The sequence below is a fragment of the Zea mays genome, chromosome 2 (assembly GCF_902167145.1).
Source record: "Zea mays cultivar B73 chromosome 2, Zm-B73-REFERENCE-NAM-5.0, whole genome shotgun sequence".
NCBI lineage: Eukaryota > Viridiplantae > Streptophyta > Magnoliopsida > Poales > Poaceae > Zea > Zea mays.
This window is the reverse complement of record NC_050097.1, coordinates 223,337,293-223,355,980: the sequence shown is the minus strand read 5'-3', so window position 1 is coordinate 223,355,980 and position 18,688 is coordinate 223,337,293. Positions and strand designations below refer to the sequence as shown.

The window sequence follows — 18,688 nt, the reverse complement described above, 5'->3', positions numbered from 1 at the left end:
GGTTGCCGACGGGAGTTAATTAACTACTGTCGGCCATAACGAAGCCGACGGGAGATAAAATAACTCCCGTCGGTTAGTCCGGAGGCCGACGGGGTTTAGGGCGGGCCCGGCTAAAACGCGCGCGCCGGCCACTCGCCCAGGCTCTATTCATCGCGCGGTCGCTCATCCCGCGCCGCCGGCCACTCATCCATCGCCGGCCACTCATCCCGCGCCGCCGCCGATCGCCGTCCAGCGCCCGAGCGCCGCCCGACCCTGCGCCGCCGCCGCCGTGCGCCGCCCCGCTCGAGCGCCGCCAGCGCCTACGCCGCCGCCGCCGACCCCGCCGCGGCTTGCCGACGCCGCTGCCCCCGCCCGTCCCCTCCCCCGACGCCGCTGCAACCTCCACTGAGACAGTAAGATTGAAATTATTTAAAATTATATCATTGCGATATATATTTATATTTATATCGAAAATATGTTTATTCCCGTCGGTTGGTTGATTGTATTGATTAAGTCGACGGGAGTTAACTACGTTGTGGTAGTTTGATTAGTATGATACACTGTTTATTTTCCTAGAGTTTTAGGGTTAAGTGCGCAGACCAGTAGTTAACCCTAGGCGTCACCCGTTCCGGAAGCATGCACATGCATCACATTTATTCATATGTTTGGGCCTAATGCACCTAGACAATCTATGGATGCATAGATTGTATAGTTTCATTCGGTCCAAACACAAGATTACTTGTGATGTGCGTGGTTCCGGGATTGTCCACGTATTTGGACAGCCGGAGAATGGGTGTGGCTGCATGTGATTCGTGCACGTGTCCGTTGGTCCGAACGAGATTTCAGCAGCATAACCCAGTTGTTCTCCGTCGCACCATGATAGGCGTGTGTTCGGAGAACAGCGGGGTTATGCTGCCGAAATTTCGTTCGGACCATCGGGCACGTCACGAGTCGCATGCGGCCGCCTCCATTCTCGGGTGGGTTTATGTCCTTTCCTATAGTAGGGTTATCACCTAAGCCACGTGCATCGCTCTTATATGCTGAATTTTTGGTTGGTGGTTTACACAACAGCAAAACTGAGCCATCCTAGTCCACAAACATGGAAGATGACCGTGAGTGGATGTATGCTGGTTGGAAGAAGGGCAGATGTCACACAAAGGAATGGTTTCAGAAGACAGAAAAGTTTTTAGAGAACGCTCGTGGAGAGTCAACCCACGCTGTGATTAGGTGCCCATGCACCAAATGTGGGAACATCTAGTCACATGACAAGAGAACTGTGGCAGTACACCTTTGCAGTCATGGGTATGTTCAAGGTTATAAGGTTTGGGATAACCACGGCGAGTCACGGAGTATAGTATCAGCACAGATGGAGGTGGATGACGGTGAAAACGTTGATCGATTGGATCATATGTTAGAAGATATGCAGGCAGAGTTTGTCAACAATCCTGAAGATCCGCCTACAAAAGAGGTTGAAGAGTTGTTAAAACTCCTCCAAGACTTAGAAATGCCTCTGCATGGACACACAACGGTTACCATCCTCCAGTTCGTGACCCGTCTAATGAGCATAAAGTCAAAGTTTGGTTGCTCAGCCAAATGTTATAAGGCGATTTTGGACTTGTTTAGTGATGTCCTTCCTGCCGATCATAAGGTGCCTAAAGACATTTACCGGTCAAAGAAGGTGCTAAAGGCTTTGGGAATGCCATATGAGAAGATCGATATATGCCCGTCCAACTGCATGATATATTGGCGCGATCGTGCGAAACTAGAGAAATGCTTGAAATGTGGCCTGTCGAGGTACATAGAGGTGGTAAACGAAGAAGGGGAGAAGGTGACAACAAAGAGGGCACATAAGCAGCTTCGCTGGATGCGTCTCACTCCAAGACTGAAATGTCTGTTCTTGGCTAGTAGAATTGCGAGCCACATGAGGTGGCGCAAGAATCGTAAGCCCCCGAAGGATGGGGTAATGCAGCATCCGTGTGATAGCGACGCATGGAAGGCCCTGGACAGCTTCGATATAGAATTTGCTAGTGAAGAGAGGAATGTTTGTATTGGGTTGGCGACAGATGGTTTCACGCCTTTCAGTATGACCGCAGCGTCTTACTCATGTTGGCCTGTCTTTGCCATACCGTACAACCTTCCACCTGAAGATTGCATGAAAGATGAGTTTATGTTCTTAACTCTCATCATACCTGGGAAGGATCATCCCGGCGTAAACCTCAATGTTATGCTTGAGCCATTGATTGAGGAGTTGAAAGAGCTTTGGGAAGGAGTGGAGGCGTATGACAGCTTCATGAAGCAAAAATTCAAACTTCGGGCAGCATATTTGTGGTCCATACATGATTATCTAGCGTATGGGATCTTTGCTGGGTGGAGAGTCAGTGGAAGGCTAGGTTGTCCTATTTGTGGAAAAGAAACAGATTGTTTCTGGCTCGATAAGGGTGGGAAGTTCTGTTACTTCGATTGTCATAGGTCTTTTCTTCCTTTGAACCACCCCTTCAGGCTCCAGGCACACGAGTTCAGGAAGGACACCATTGTCACAAAGGAACCCCCGAAGCGTCGCACCGGGTGGGAAATCGCTGAGGAGCTGAGTAATCTAGTGAGAAATGAGGATGGGGATGGGTTTGCAGGTTTCGGGAAGACCCATAACTGGACTCACAAATGTGGCCTTTGGGAGCTCCCTTACATGAGGGCATTGCAGCTCCCGCACAACATCGATGTAATGCACCAAGAGCGTAACATGTGTGAAGCACTATTTAACACCGTCATGGATTTCCCAGATAAAACAAAAGACAATTTCAAGGCCCGAGTGGACTTAGGTAACATATGTAACCGCCCAACTCTCATGCTCAGAGAAAATGGAGGCAAGCCTCGTGCTGAATTTGCCTTGAGACCCAATGAACGAAAAGAAGTGATGAAGTGGATGAAAGATTTAAAATTTCCCGATGGTTATGGTGCGGGGTTCAGAAGATCTGTGAACTTGAAAACAATGAAGATCAATGGGTTGAAGAGTCATGATTACCATATAATGATGGAAAGGCTGATCCCAGTAATGTTGCGTGGTTACATTAACGAGGAAGTGTGGAAAGCGATAGCTGAACTTAGCTATTTCTACAGGCAGCTTTGTGCTAAAGAAATTTTAAAGGAGATGATGCAGAAACTAGAGGAATCGGCACTGGTGCTTCTTTGCAAGCTGGAGAAAATATTCCCGCCTGCGTTCTTCAATCCTATGCAGCATCTTCTTATCCATCTCCCATATGAAGCAAAGGTAGGTGGGCTAGTGTGTTATAGGTGGATGTATCCCATAGAAAGAATGTTGAAAAAACTGAAATCAATGGTGGGTAACAAGGCAAAGGTTGAAGGTTGTATAGCAGAGGAGTTCAAATTTAAGGAGATAGCTTTCCTCACAAGTGGTTACTTGACTGAAGACCACAATGTATTTGCCCATACGAAGAGGTACCATGAAGATGAAACGGTGCATCCGTGCAGTCACATTAGCATATTTCAATGGAACGGCAAGGCTGTTGGTCCACCAGTGGCATATGAATTCAGTGAGAACGAACGGAAATCTGCTTTGCTCTACATGTGGTCAAATATAGAAGAGGCTGAGAAATTCTTCAGGTAATAGTTTACTAGGCTTAAAGGAATTGTATATTCAATGTTTAGGAAACACAATGTTTTCTTACTCTCGTTCTTTTTTAGCGAGTTCGATAAAGAAAACTGGAGGTCTTCTCGTAACCGTCAACCAACGGTGAAACAGCTAGACAACTTGCGTCTAAATGGATTGCACGGGGGACCTAATTTTATCTCCTGGATCCGAGACCATGTAAGCCTTGTATTCTTTGTCCTCATACATCGTGTATAGGTATGACAATTGTAACACTTTTTCATTTATTGACTGTCAGTTCGGGAATGTACCGGATGACTCACAAATGTGTCCTGTGGGATCTCCTTCACATGAGGGCATTGATTCTCCCGCACGTCGGCGTAGTGTCCATAAGGACCTGCGTCAGCTTTCTATTGGTAGTGTGATAGTGAAGAGTTATGGCCGTTACGACGTAAACGGGTTTCGCTTCCGTACAACCAAATTTGAAGCTTCCCGTCCTTTAGCAGCTACGAAAAATAACGGAGTCGTAATCCGGGCTGAAGATATGGAAAGGCACGAATCCGAGTATTACGGAATCATAAACAATATACTCGAGTGCCAATTTGTAGGGAACAAGGATCTGAGGGTGGTGTTTTTTGACTGTACATGGTTTGACCCGAAGCATTATAGAACCGAATTTGGAATGGCGCAGGTTAAACGCAAGCAAATACTTCAAGGGGCCGATAGATATGTCCTTGCTCATCAGGTGGAGCAGGTATATTACTCGTCATATCCATGCCCTAAGTTGAGCGCTTGGTGGGTCGTATACAAAACCTACCCCCGTGATCGGTTGTCCACTCCTGTTCCCGATGATTACAATCGTGAGGCTCAACAAGCTGACGGGGTATTCCAAGAAGATGAGTTGCCATCCTCATTTGATATAGACCCTGCTCCTACATTGGATTGTTTAGTTGGAGACCTCAATGATATATCATTGCCACAGAAAAGGAAACGAAACGATAAGTAACAAGTTAAGTTTATTTCCATATGAATGTTTATTTGTTTAATGTTGGTTTATTTTGCACCGTTTGTTTATTTATTTACATTACTCAGTACTAATAAAAACTTTCAATTGCTGCAGGATGCCTAAAAAGTTTAAGCAGGTGGTGAAGGGGTTCAGGGACTCCCTTTTCCGAGGGAGTTCCTTGAGCGCTAGTAAGAAGGAGCAGCTCTACAGAAGCCTACACCCAGAGTTACAGGGCCAGCCCTTGGGGTTTCAGAGAGGCGATGTAAGAATCATTGTATTGTTGCTTTTAATTTGTGTAAGACTTTAACGCGTGAATGTGACACTTGAGTTACTTATTTGCAGGATGAGGATGAGGATCAGGATCAGGATGAGGATGAGGATGAGGATGAGGATGAGGATGAGGATGAGGATGAGGATGAGGATGAGGTTGAGGGTGGAGGTGAGGAGGCTGAGGCAGGAGGTGAGCAGGGAGAGGGTGGAGGTGGAGATGAGACTGAGGCTGAGGCAGGAGGTGCGGCTGAGGGTGGAGATGAGGCTGAGGCAGCTCTAGCAAGGCGTCCACGTAAGTTTAGAAGGCCTCATGCCGTACAACCTCCACCTGTTCCGAGCTCCGAGACGGGGAAGACGGTGATCTCCCCCGTCGGAGATAGGTAAGTGCTGTATCTTTTGATTTGAATCAGCTGTATTCATCAAATGTAAGCATGTTTGATGCTTGCCCGTCTTTTTGTAGGGAGTGGTTGGACTACTCTTTCACCGGCCAAGGTCGTCAAAAGCAGGTGAACTCTGTGTTGAGTTCGCTCCTGAAGTTTCACTACCCTGGACTGGTGAAGACGTCCGACGATGCAGACGCTGCGCCGGTCCTCGTCTCATGTTGGGACGATTACAAGCTGAAGGTCGATGTCACTTATGGCGATGCCCAGGGGCTTGTTCGCGCTGACTTCTGGGTACGTAATCTTGTGTGTGTTATATGGAAGCAATCATTAAAAAGTTAGATAACATTGCATTCTTTTTGTAGGCACGTTTTCGGTTGGCCGACGGGGATGACGCGAACCACGCCGAGAAGGTGTTTCAAGTAAATGCCTATCGGTTGGTGAAGGAGGCCCTGTACGATGCAAGGATTCAGGCCACGTGCATGTATTATCAACAAATTTTAGGGCAAAAGATGAACAAGAAGACAGGGGCCTCGAGTATATACCTTCGCGAGGAAGAGTATCGTAAGGTTATATTTCAATCCTTTCCTTTGTGTTTGTTTCATTTGAATAGGTACTGATATATGTTTGTTTTTATGAAGGTGGTGGTTCCGTGGATGTCTAACCGGCCAGAGGCCTACGCAGCTTGGTGTGGGGTATGGGCTTCTGAAGCCTTCCAACAGAAGTCAAAAAGTCACAGGGACAATCGAGGCACCATGCCGAACCACACCTTCGGTGGCGACAACTTCACGCGAAAGGCGAAACGCCTGGTAAGAAAACTAACAAATATGTTGAGATGTCATATATTCTTTTATTGTACTAACTCTGTGTTGTAGGAAGCTCAATTAGGTCGCGAGCCGACTCCCATCGAGGTGTGGGAAGCTGGCCATAGGGGAAGCGACCCTTCCAACCCTTTGTGCAGCCAGACACAAAGGGAGCGTCTGGTGAGCTGTTGTCCTCAATATTCGGTTAATGCTCGCAACGTACTAACTAAGGTTATATAATCGATACAGGCGGCATATGCGGAAGAGATGAAGGACCGTCACGGAGAAGACTGCGATTGGAGGACCATGCCGATCGATGCTCAAGTCGTGCATAAATCCGGTGGAGGAAAGGCACATGGACGGTGAGATGTTACATTACATGCCATTTATATAGTGACATGAGCATATGCCTTAATTAATCTTTCTTTGACAACAATTGTAGATTCTCTCTCTTTGATGGAATGATCAACACGACGGATTTTAGAGCGTCTCGGCGGTCGGCATCCAGGTCCGGAAGCTCCGGTCGTAGCTCTCGTCGGCTCACTGAGCAAGAGCTTGAGATCGTGAGGCTGCGTGAGGAGAACCGTGAGCGCGATGAGCAGTTGAGGGCTCAAACTGAGCAGTTGAGGGCTCAAAGTGAGTACTATGCCTCAGTCCACGCGTAGCAACAACATATGATTCAAGTAAGCCCATTGCATTATTACTGTTTATTCATTGCTTTACACATCCAATGCGTACTACTAATATGCTTGGTCAATAGTTACTAGCTCAGCAGCAGGGCATTCCGTACGTGGCCCCTCCGCCTCCGCCGCAATGGACGTTCGTCCCTATGGGCCCTCCTCCACCTCCGGTAAGAAATTCTATGTCCATTCTCTAGTTACATAGTAAAAACGACGACTTGTGCCGCACTGCACTCACATGAATATGTATTATTCTTGTATTCAACAGGGACTTGTGCCGCAGCAGCCTCAGTTTAGCACACCGCCGGCACAGCTACCTGCCCCTGGAGCACAGGTTTGTATTCTAACTCTATAGCTATCGCCGACAGTTCAGCAGTTAATATGTACGATTTCTGACAAATTGCATTCTCGCTCCATAGGACAATCAGGAAGGAAGTGGAACGATGGATGGCTTCGTCAACTCCCTATTCGCGTACCCAACTCCGGACGGAGGCAGCGGCCAAAGCTCCAACAACCCTAGCCGCCGCGGTTCGTGAATGTGCTTCGATCTCTACCTTTTCAGTAATGAACACTTCGATCTCTACCTTTTCAGTAATGGACACTTCTTTTGTGGATGAACACTTCTTATGTGGATGAACACTTCTTATGTGTATGAATGTGGATGAATGTTCTTATATATATGTGTGTGGATGGATGTGATTGATATGTGAATGTGCATGATGATATTGTGTATATTTTCTGTGCCATTGATCATAAATATGAGGTTTTGGGGGGGGGGGGACAGTTTAACTCCCGTCGGCTTTGCAAAGCCGACGGGAGTTAAACTGGTACTGTCCAGGATAACTCCCGTCGGCTTAGCCAAGCCGACGGCAGTTGTCGCTCCCCCGTCCCGGCACCCAGGGCTGACGTGGCGGACACATAACTCCCGTCGGCTACCTAGGCCGACGGGAGTTAATTGCCCGCCACGTCAGCCCTGGGCCGGGGAGCGACAACCGCCGTCGGCTATCTAGGGCCGACGGGAGTTAATTATCTCCCGTCGGGGCCGACGGGAGTTAATGCAATCCCCGTCGGGTAGATCCTGTCGGCCGGGTACCGACGGGATTTACACTAAAACCGACGGGAATAGCTAAATCCCGTCGGTTTTAGAGTAAATCCCGTCGGTACCCGGCCGACGGGAATATCCTGGATTGCTGTTGTGAGTAGTAGCGTGAGCACCAAATATAGATGGCCAAACGGGCCGGCACGGACCACCAGGCTCGGCTAGCGAAGCGTGCCGTGTTCAGATGGGCCGGTGTACCGCTGCCGCGGCCCAGGCACGGCCCATAAGCCTGTTAGTCGTGCCGGGCCGGCGCGGTGGCACTATGGCTCATCTGAGTATATTAACCACCAGGCTCGGCTAGCGAAGCGTGCCGTGTTCAGATGGGCCGGTGTACCGCTGCCGCGGCCCAGGCACGGCCCATAAGCCTGTTAGTCGTGCCGGGCCGGCGCGGTGGCACTATGGCTCATCTGAGTATATTATTTCAGATGGGCCGGTGTACCGCTGCCGCGGCCCAGGCACGGCCCATAAGCCTGTTAGTCGTGCCGGGCCGGCGCGGTGGCACTATGGCTCATCTGAGTATATTAACCACCAGGCTCGGCTAGCGAAGCGTGCCGTGTTCAGATGGGCCGGTGTACCGCTGCCGCGGCCCAGGCACGGCCCATAAGCCTGTTAGTCGTGCCGGGCCGGCGCGGTGGCACTATGGCTCATCTGAGTATATTATAGAATTTAACAAAAAAATGTGTAGTTATAGGGGCTCGAACTCACAACCTAGTGCATAAAAGGCTTAAACGCATCTATCTAACCAGTGCAGCTATAGTTTTATTGTGTTATATGTTGAATTCTTATACTTAATATATGTAAACTATTATTTTTAAAATAAAAAATGTAATCGTGTCGTGCCCGTGCCAGCACTACGGATCGAGATAGTGGCCCAGGCACGGCACTATAGCTGTGTCGTGCCAGGCACTGACACTATACTAACCGGACCGGGTCGTGTCTGGACCGTGTTTTTTCGTGCCGTGACTGGGCTGGCCCATCGTGTTAGTGCCAAATGGCCATATATAGCACCAGATGATATATAGAGCGCATGCAGCACGCAACATTTCCACTGTGGCGACGTCGTCACAAAGCATGCTGCAATCTGCATGCATGGGAAGGAACAACGAGCAGAACAGGCGAGGAGTGCGCACGTACTTGCAAGAGCATGGATGCACATGCATGGCCGCCTTCCTTTCCCATGTCGGGCTCGGGCAGCAGACCATAGCACAGTCCAATTCATTCAGTTTCCCGAGCTAGCGCCTGGCCATCGTCGTCTTCCATAGCCTGACACTACGGCAGCCATGCATGAAGGCTGAAGAGATGGATGAAAAGCAAGCATGCAAGTGCGAAACGCACACGCAAAGGCAGCTGAGCTGGGTCGAATCACAGGCCCGTCAGGCCGGCCGTCAACTCGCAGGTCAGTCAGGCACTGCACTACTGCATCTGCATGCATGATGCGTGCACCGATCGCCATGCGTGTTTCCCGGGGGACCATAGCTAGCTAGCCTCCACGGACGAGCCAGCCATGCTTGGCCCATCAGCCCATGGAAGGAAGGAAGGAAGGAAGGAGAAAGCCGGCCGGCCGGCCGGGATTCGCGGGGGCGCATTGATCTGACGGGGTTTACATTCACATTCACAGTCGGAGAACCAACCAACTACCACTGCTGGCTGCACTGCATGTCTCTGCATCGCTACCTTCAGAAATCAGAATCCAGAAACGTACTGCTCTCCATTTCCATGCAAGCAAAGAGCTGCATGCAGTGAAGCGGATCGGAGAAGGGGGAGAAAAAGCTTTGCACTTTGCAGCTAGATTGGGTGATATGACACCCGGCCTGACGAAGTGATGATGATGGTGGAGTGCTAGGAGTGGCAGTGCGTCAGGTCGTAGAGGCAGTGGCAGCCTGATCGAGCGCCTGATGGCTGTGCGTCGAGTCTGTCGGTCTACTCCGTGTCACCACCACTACCATGTCAGTGTCTCACCGCCCGCGTCGGATTCCGCGAAAGCAAAGCGCCGAGCAATGGCCTAGGGCAACTGCGAAAGGGCAGCCAAGCAACGGTGGTCACTGCAGTGCTGGGCAGGCAGACGCAACACCAGCGCCACTGTCACTCGGCGTCACCATGTTTGTGTCAGCACTCAGTCTGTTCCTGGTTCCTGCGCTGCGCCTCGGCAGTGATCGGTCAACCTGGGCCTGGATCTCTACCCGGCCAGGCAGCCCCTATGGGCCACCAGGCTGCCTGCAGCCTGCCCTTTCCATTCTAATCCAACATGCCCTAGTTTGTACTTGTGTGGCCCAATAACTTTTGGGCTGCTTCGAGTCCTGGGCCCTGGGTGCACGCACCGCTGCAGGGCCTCCAAGTATTTCGGCCTCTCAACTGCGACTAATCACTTATGGCCCGCCAACTGCACGCCGCTACCTCCCTCGTCGTCGACGACGAACTGGGACTGGGACTGGGACTGATCGGAGACAGCGTCCGTCCGCTATGGTGTAGCAAGGACTAGGGAGCCAGCGACGGCGATGCGTGCCGCGAGCCCTCCGCTGCCGTCCCTGCACCACCATGACCCGGACCACCTGCTCCGCCTAGTGGACGATCTCTGCGCGTCGGGCCGCTCCGCGGAGGCGCACCGGCGCGCGTCCCTGCTCCTCCTCTCCCCGGCGAGCCGTCTCCACGCGCGTGCCGCCGATGCGCTCCTGATCCGCCTCCTGCGCGCCCGCACGCCGCTCCTCACGCTCCGCCTCCTCCAGGCGCTCCCCGCCGCCGCGACCGCGCCCGCGCCCTCCCTCCCCAACCGCAACCGCCTGCTCGCGCACCTCTGCCGCGCGGGGCACGTGCTCCTGGCGCACCGCTTCCTCCTCCGCATGGGCGCGGCTCCGGACGCCTTGTCCTACGCCGCGCTCCTCGACGGGTACGCGCGGGCGCCCGACGCTCGCGCCGTGCAGAGGCTGCTCGACGAAATGCCCGCCCGCGGGGTGCCGCCCACCTCCCTCGCGCGCACGTTCCTTGCCAAGGCGCTCCTCCGCGCCCGCGACGTCGGCGCGGCGATGGATGTCGTCGACACAGCCCTCTGGCCCAGCGCGGCGGGCGGCGATCGGCTCCGTGAGGACCAGGAGGTCACCAGCGCGGCGTTCGCCAACCTCGTGCAGTGCCTCTGTGCCGAGGGGTTCTTCCACGTTCTGTTCCGGGTCGCCGAGGAGATGCCGCAGCGGCGGTGCGGCGTGGGCGACGACTTCGCGTACGCGCAGATGATCGACTCGCTGTGCCAGGCCGGGCAGCACCACGGCGCGTCCAGGATCGTCTACATCATGAGGAAGAGAGGGATATGCCCGAGCGCCGTCTCCTACAACTGCATTGTTCACGGGCTGTGCACCATGCCCAAGCCTGGCGCATGCCTAAGAGCGCACCAGCTGGTGATGGAAGGCACGAGTTTTGGATACCGCCCGAGGGAGGTGACGTACAAGGTGCTCGTGGACGAGCTGTGCCGTGAGAATGAGCTCGCCAAGGCCAAGGATGTCCTGGAGCTGATGCTGCAGCCCACCGTCCAGTGTGGCCAGGACAGTGGTGGAGATGCGGGTGAGGAGACCAGGACAAGGATATACAATGTGTTTCTTGGGGCACTGCGTGTTGTGGACAACCCGAGCGAGCAGCTTGGTGTGCTTGTTTCTATGCTGCAGGCTGGATGCAAGCCGGATGTGATCACCATGAACACTGTCATCCATGGCTTCTGCAAGTCCAGGAGGACCCAGGAGGCAAGGAGGATCATGGACGACATGCTCAGCGGGAAGTTCTGTGCTCCTGATGTTGTCACCTTTACCACACTCATATCTGGATACCTGGGTGCAGGTGATCATGCACAAGCCCTTGATGTACTGCGCTCTTTGATGCCTAGGCGTCGGTGCTCTCCAACTGTCGTTACTTACAACTGTGTCCTCAAGGGATTGTTTGGCGTTGGGCAAGTTGATACAGCAATGCAGGTGCTTGAGGAAATGAGTGCCAATAAGGTTGCTGCTGATCCTGTGACTCATACTGTGGTGATCAAAGGGCTCTGCGATGCAGGGCTGCTCGAGAAGGCGAAGGAATTTTGGGACAATGTCGTCTGGCCGTCAGGGATACATGATGATTATGTGTACAGTGCTGTCTTCAGAGGTCTCTGCAAACAGATGAAACTGGAACAGGCATGTGATTTCTTGTACGAGTTGGTTGATTGCGGGGTTGCTCCCAGTGTAGTGTGCTACAACATACTCATAGACGCTGCCTGCAAACAGGGATCGAATAAGTTAGCATATCAGCTAGTTAAGGAGATGAAAAGAAACGGGCTAGCACCAGATGCTATTACTTGGAGGATTCTTAGCAAACTGCATCACTATGACGAGGAAGAACGAGAGGGGAACCAGCATCAAATGTTTGATGTGGATCGAATTTCTACAGAAGGCAGAGAGGAGCGTCTTGTCTTGACTAAAGATAAGATGCCTTTGCTGCCGTCATCTGAAAATTTTCATGGAGTTAATGAGGATGATAACGCTGCTGAGACTGAGGAAGAGATTGACTATTTACCAGATATGGCTAGTAAATCTGAAGCCGAGGAGGTTGGATGCTCAACAAAAATGACAGTGGAGGAGGCACCAGATAATACTAAGCAAACCAAAGAACAGGGCAATTGTCTGAGGGATAATCCAACAAGGGGAACAACAATTGACAAAGCTGATATAACATGGGGAGATGGCCTTAAGAACTCGGATAATCAACCTTCAGTAAAAGAGCCACTCTCTACAGTGGTAAGAAAGGTGTTTGGGCTCCTGTAGAACAGTTCCTTCCTTCCAGACTACTAGACTAGTTTGGAGGGCAATAGATCAGCTAATTGAAACTCTTCAGTTGTATTGTACTGGCAACTGCAAGTAGGCACACAACTCTTTCTGCTCATGAAATATTCGCGCCATCTAGAGTTAAGATTTCCAGAAACATATGGTATTTAATGCTGTTCGGTTTCTCTTTCTGGTTGTCCGATTTAACGTCCTATCTATTGTGTATATATCTTGTAGTGATGCAAAGTTTCTAATGATCTCAAAAGGCAATAGCATAGCAACACATTTTTCTGGGCCGTGTTATTTCTGAACAAGCTGTAGTTGGTGTAAGCATTCCTGATGAAAAATTGAAAACAACAAAATAAGTTCCATTCATGTCATATTTCCATATTCATTTAATACATTTATATGTCTGAGTAAAGTACACCCTGGGTCTTTAAACTTTTCCAGGATTCTCACCTACCTAGCTGGCTAGCTCCACAACTCTAAAGTTTAAGGACTTAAACTTTTTTAAGTGCTTCACTGCAATTGAGAATCCATGTCCATAATTGGACCTGTAGTAAACCACTTTAAAAGTTTAAGGACTTTATGGACTTACAGCGGACCACTTTAAAAGTTTGTGGGCATAGATGTGGAATAGTATTTGCGGATTCAGTTAGCTGCCATTGCCGTATGATCCTTCCTTGTTCATAGCTTCACATTCTTTAAATTCTCTTAAGAGCTTCTCTTAAATTTTTTGTTCATATAGGAGCAGCCAAATGCAAAGATTTTTCAAATAAATAAACCATCCAAAATTCACCAGAGCATAACATGGGGGCATTTGCAAAACTACGGGTACAAGTATCAAATTCAATGAGTTCAAAACTGAGATATAAGTGCAATGCAGTCTAATCTTCTTCCTCGCCCTCGTTCTCAGCAATGTTGAAGTACCGCAGCTCATAGACGCTGTGGTCCTTGTTGGCTGCAATCACACGGAGCCAATCTCGCACCTTGTGCTTCTTCAAGTACTTCTTGGTCAAGTACTTCAGATACCTGGTGACAACAGATAAGGATACTACTATCAGACTAAACCGAACAGATTCAGTATGTTATATTAGACGGTAAGAAACAGCAGGTATCTTTTGATTGTTTCATCAGGTGTATGCTTTAGTTAAGGGTACACACTACACAGAAAAAATATTTCAAGTCCATACATTTGCTAACCGTAATGTCGTTCTTGCTAAATAATGATGTCATATAATCATATCAAATATCTGCTGATCCCTCCGTCCCAAAATAGTGCAATTCTCACTTCATAATCAATTTCAAGTTTGACCAAATCTATAAAACGCACACACATCTATGAAACCGAATAAGTATTATTAGATTCATTGTGAAATGCATTTTCATAGAAAACACCTATTCGAAAACATAAATATCAATGATATTCCTATAAACTTAATCAAGCTTGAAATAGATTGGATTCTTGGAAGGTGAAAAAGAACTACAAATTCCATTTGCAATTACACAAGGTTAAAGATAGAATGCACTAAACCTTTGGACTTTTGCATTGACAAAACTACACGTAATTATGTAATAAGCGAAATTAATCATCACTACGAAAATCAAGTGAACCACATAATTGAACTGGAAAATGGACCAATCCGAGTTTCTACATTCATATCATTGACCTATCAATATCATGCACAGTTTCTAGTACATAGCACAGACCCAGAAATACCATTTACACAAACAGCACAAAGCCAGAAACTGCACATATCTGCACAAGTACATTCATGACCTTTAGGGGTACAGAGTAACAGTAAGCAGTTCAGCGTGGTATACCTCTTGGAGAAGGGCCCGTCGCAGGTGACGGTGACCTTGGTCTTCTCGCGGGAGATGATGACGGATTCGCCGAGGTTGCCGGCCTTGCCGCCGGCGACCTTGATGCGCTCCTGCAGGAACTTCTCGAGCGAGGCGATCTCCATGATCTTGTCCTCCACGGGCTTGGTGCAGTCGATCGTGAAGGCGACCGACCCCTTCTTCTTGCCCGCGGCCGTGCCGCCCTTCGCTGACACCACACCTCTCGCCATCGCCCCTCCCCTCGGCTTGGTGCTCGTGTGGGTCGTTAGGTGTGGCGGCTAGGGTATCCAGTCGACGATGCAGCTGGCGATATTTATATAGGATATGTGGTTTGCCATTTGAGCGCAGCGGGTTGGTGGGCCGGTTTGTTGGAACTTGGAAGTCGGGCCCAGTAGGAGGAATGGAACACTCGTGTTTGGCTGGGCTTTTTAGATGCGTTCTTTTTGGGTTCGACTGCGTTTAACGGATTGATTTAAATGTGTAAATGGCCTTCTCGATGAACATTCAATAAGGGACCGTTTACAGAGTAGGTTATTTGGTTTGAAGACATTCCACCACCTTTCATAGTGTAGATATAAATGAAGGGGTAAAAATTGATTTTATGCATCACTAGTCTATATTTTTACTCTGCAACTTATAACACGCTCTTTATCTCGCTCTTTTATAATTAAAATGTAACATATAAATATGTCTCCTTATATAATCAACAATAGTATATAAATATATTTAAATTTTAGAGAGGCTCTAATAGAGCCCTATAAGGTCGGGAGCGGTAGGGGCTCGAGCCCCTTTCGCCCACTGTTGTCTCTTTGGTGTGTTTATCACATGGAGCAGTTGGTTGACATTCGACCTGGCGATTTAATTTTGACCTCTTCTTTTAGTATGTTCTACAATAATGCCTGGCATCTTCAACACACTGTTATATAATAAATTATTACAAGTCTGTGTCCTTTGAAGGTTTGTTTGGCATCTCCAACACTATTTTATGGTAAAGTATTGTCGCCTATGTTCTTTGGAGGTTTTCTCCAGCCGATGTCCTGTGACTGGATATTAGATCTCGTTGTCGTTGTCAGTGGGAAGTGACTTTTTGGCCATCAAAGCCTGCACTCAGATGTTGTGTAAACAGAGAACATTCTGCTGAACTCGACTTAGACAAACAGCTAAAATCGTTGTGACGTCCCATGATGCATACCGATAAAAAAAAACATTCATTTCATTTGAAGCCATTCAGGGAAACAAATGCATGGTACCATCTGCATACACAACATTTGATGAGTGCAGGTTTCAGCAGCTTACATCGCATAGAAAAGCAGGCAAAGATCCGTCAAAGTTTCCACAGAATGTGCCATAGGCAAAATTATTTGATCAGGAAATAACGCCCACTCCGCTGCTTGCACTTCGCAAGGACACTGGCTAGCTACTCCTTTTGTTGGCCGCTATTGCTATCAGATGAAAGGAACTGCTTTGCATATTGGTGAACTTTCGATCCTGACCCTTGCTGGTGGTCGTAGTACTCCACCAGCGCGGACCCAGCCAAGGCAGCCAGCGTGAGAGCCTGAGCATGCAGCCTGCCAAAGAAATTGACGTTCAGGTTGCCTTGGGTTAGTATATTCATTCAATCAATCGCCTAGAAATTCTTTAGCTTCCAGTGAATGCATACATCAATTTCGTTCGTCGGAAGCACAAGGTTGAGAGTTCTCAGTTTAATTTTATAAATCTCTTGTGAGCATGCACATGTCAAATTATTATACTGTGCACAAATGAGCAAGGACAGCCACGTTTGGTGCGTATAAGGCTGTCCACACCCACGACTGTAAACCGAAGACCTCAAATATTTACAGCTCGCAGAACGCCGCAGCGGTGAACTGTAAAGGGCACTGCAAGTTTACGGGCTCCAACGAAAACCTCATATCCAGCGTTCTTGGTGCTCCAACTCTATATTCTCTCTCCACTTCTGATTGGCTGGCAGCGGTACTGTGTGTGCGGACAACACCGAGGATTGGCTGGCAGCGGTACTGTGTGACTGGGTGGTAAATAATATTATATATGATAATTGGTATATGGTTGGGATATAGAGTAAACATGAGTGCGGAGGATTGTGGTATAGAGTAAAGAATTTTGCTGACCAGGACAGAATATTCTTTTTAGGGTAGAAATTTAGAGTAGTATGAGTGCGGATAGTCAAGAGTAGAGATGTAAGGTAAATGCTGGGTGGTGGGGGGGGTGGGGTGTTTATATGAAAAGAAGGAACTGAAATTGCTAGCAGCATAAGAGCAGTGCACCGTTTAGAAATGGGTATCAGAGCTAGGTATATACAATTAAACAATACAACGGACACAACAAAACATCTTGATGTACGGGACGGCAACAATAAGTCCAGCTGTTCTATACATGCAGTTACGTTGGTGGGCAAATATCCAAAAGATTAATAATTGATAATTTTAATGTGATTAAGGCAGTTTATTCAAATGCGACTGAAATAGTAAGCAATTTATCGGTTCAGTGAATAGCCAAAGGGGAAATATCCAAAAAAGTTTAGCATATCCATGGCCTTCTTGTGCCACCTCCTTGGTCTATTCAACACAAAGGACACCCATTTTCACCTAAAAACACATACAGATAGTATACCACCAGCCACCACCCTACCATGTTACATGTTAAGAGAGGCATCATAAATAATTATTTCTGGAAAAAGTTTATAATGGAATATACTTGGGAAAGAAGTATTCATGAACTGATCAAATATCAGGTATGCAAAGAGAAAATTACTCCCCTAAAGTTTAATCCGATAATACTAAGACTACACATACACCTATTTGTTTTGGAAGATTTCCAATGGCTTCTATCATATGTTCTTAATCCGGCTATATGTTTGGACCAATCGATGTTGACCTACAGCAGACAGAGAGGACAAGCGCAGGTGGTGAGAAGAAGAGCAAGGGGACCTGGCGTGGATGATCTTGACGCTGGTCTTCATGCCCGGCCTGGACCAGTTGTAGGCGATGGAGCCGACGATGCCGCTGAGCCACAGCGTCCCTGCAGAAGAAGCGCAAAGGGACCAGCAGAGCCATCAATTCCACCGCGAGAGCGTCGGCGCAGCCGCGCATGAAAGATGGGAGGGGAATGGAACAGAGGATCTGGACTGGAAGACGTAGTATTACCGACGGCCCGGAGCTTGTGGTCGACCACCCACTCCCTCGCCGACTGCAACGCGCCCTTCTCCGCCATGTCGCCGGCCGAAGAAGCTGTCCTCCTAATGTAGCCCGAGCAGGTGTGCTTCTGCGCGCGCGTCTTGTCTTCCTCCGCGACGGTAGGGAGCAAGGGAAATGGAGAGAATCAGAGAAATAGCGACCGAGGACGGGGCGGATGAGCCGTACGACGCTGGCTCACGCCGAAGCCGAGCTCGTCGTGCTCGTGAAAGCGAGCACGCGGCACCCGCGTCCCGCGGTCGCTGTGGTGGTGGTGGGGCCCGGAAGCCAGGCAGCCAGCAACCCGTGGGCCGTGGACTGGATCCGGACTGCGGGAAAAGGGAAGGAAACGGGCGTGTGGCGGCGGGATGGATCCATCGAGTTTTGTTGTGTGCCACCACCGCGCAACAGGCATGACCACGTAGTTGCGGCGCGCAGGAGATGAGAGGTGGTGGTATCGGCGACGGAAAAAAAACTGTTGCGTTGCGTACAAAAAAACTGTGGTCAAAACTGCGGCAGCGGAGCGGAGCCCCGCGCTGGTGGTTTTGTGCTGGTACGCACGGGTTTGGCAAGCTGCACCTGCACGCACGACGGCACGAGGCAGTGGTAATGGCTAGTTGCTAGGTACCCACGGGTTTGGCACGCAATGTATTCTCAGTGCGGGTGTATCCGTATTAAAATTCGATACATGAATTCGATACATCCAGGAGAGTTCAAGATCTGATCCATATTTAACTATGGTAGCGTTTGGTTCACATATTTGTAACGTAATGAGTAAGTGATAACGTTAGATCATGTTTGTTTTAGTCCAACCGTACTCAGATACCATACTAAAAATTGATACCAGATTATTCAAACTTGTTACCGCCAGTAATCGAGTGTAAATCATTACCATTACCCTTTACGTTACATTTCGTGAACCAAACAGCACCTATATAAGTATTCTTCTATATCACTATATTAAGAACCTAATGTGGAGGCGTGGTGCTACCACGGTTTCATCCTCCGTACTGATAGAGGGGGTGAATAGCTGATTCTGTAGAAATCAACTCTAAACAA

At 49.1% G+C, this 18,688-nt stretch overlaps 3 protein-coding genes across 3 annotated transcripts; 1 reads left to right on the top strand and 2 right to left on the bottom strand.

The window, feature by feature from the left end:
* The first annotated feature begins 10,195 nt into the window (after positions 1–10,195).
* On the top strand, positions 10,196–12,784 carry LOC103647935 (pentatricopeptide repeat-containing protein At3g18020). Its single transcript, XM_008672436.4, has one exon. It carries the CDS (start codon positions 10,317–10,319, stop codon positions 12,597–12,599), a length of 2,283 nt encoding a protein of 760 aa, XP_008670658.1. The 5' UTR covers positions 10,196–10,316; the 3' UTR covers positions 12,600–12,784.
* Positions 12,785–13,338: 554 nt separating this feature from the next.
* On the bottom strand, positions 13,339–14,730 carry LOC100283364 (60S ribosomal protein L22-2). Its single transcript, NM_001156265.1, is given in 2 exon segments — positions 13,339–13,631; positions 14,424–14,730. Coding segments are annotated over 2 exon segments (393 nt in total). The 5' UTR covers positions 14,672–14,730; the 3' UTR covers positions 13,339–13,486.
* A 907-nt stretch (positions 14,731–15,637) lies between these two features.
* On the bottom strand, positions 15,638–17,745 carry LOC100194124 (uncharacterized). The gene is made up of 3 exons (NM_001139177.2): positions 17,603–17,745; positions 17,387–17,477; positions 15,638–16,009 (listed from the first exon to the last, which is right to left on the bottom strand). Exons 1-3 carry the CDS (start codon positions 17,667–17,669, stop codon positions 15,859–15,861), a joined length of 309 nt encoding a protein of 102 aa, NP_001132649.1. The 5' UTR covers positions 17,670–17,745; the 3' UTR covers positions 15,638–15,858.
* Positions 17,746–18,688: the final 943 nt, after the last annotated feature.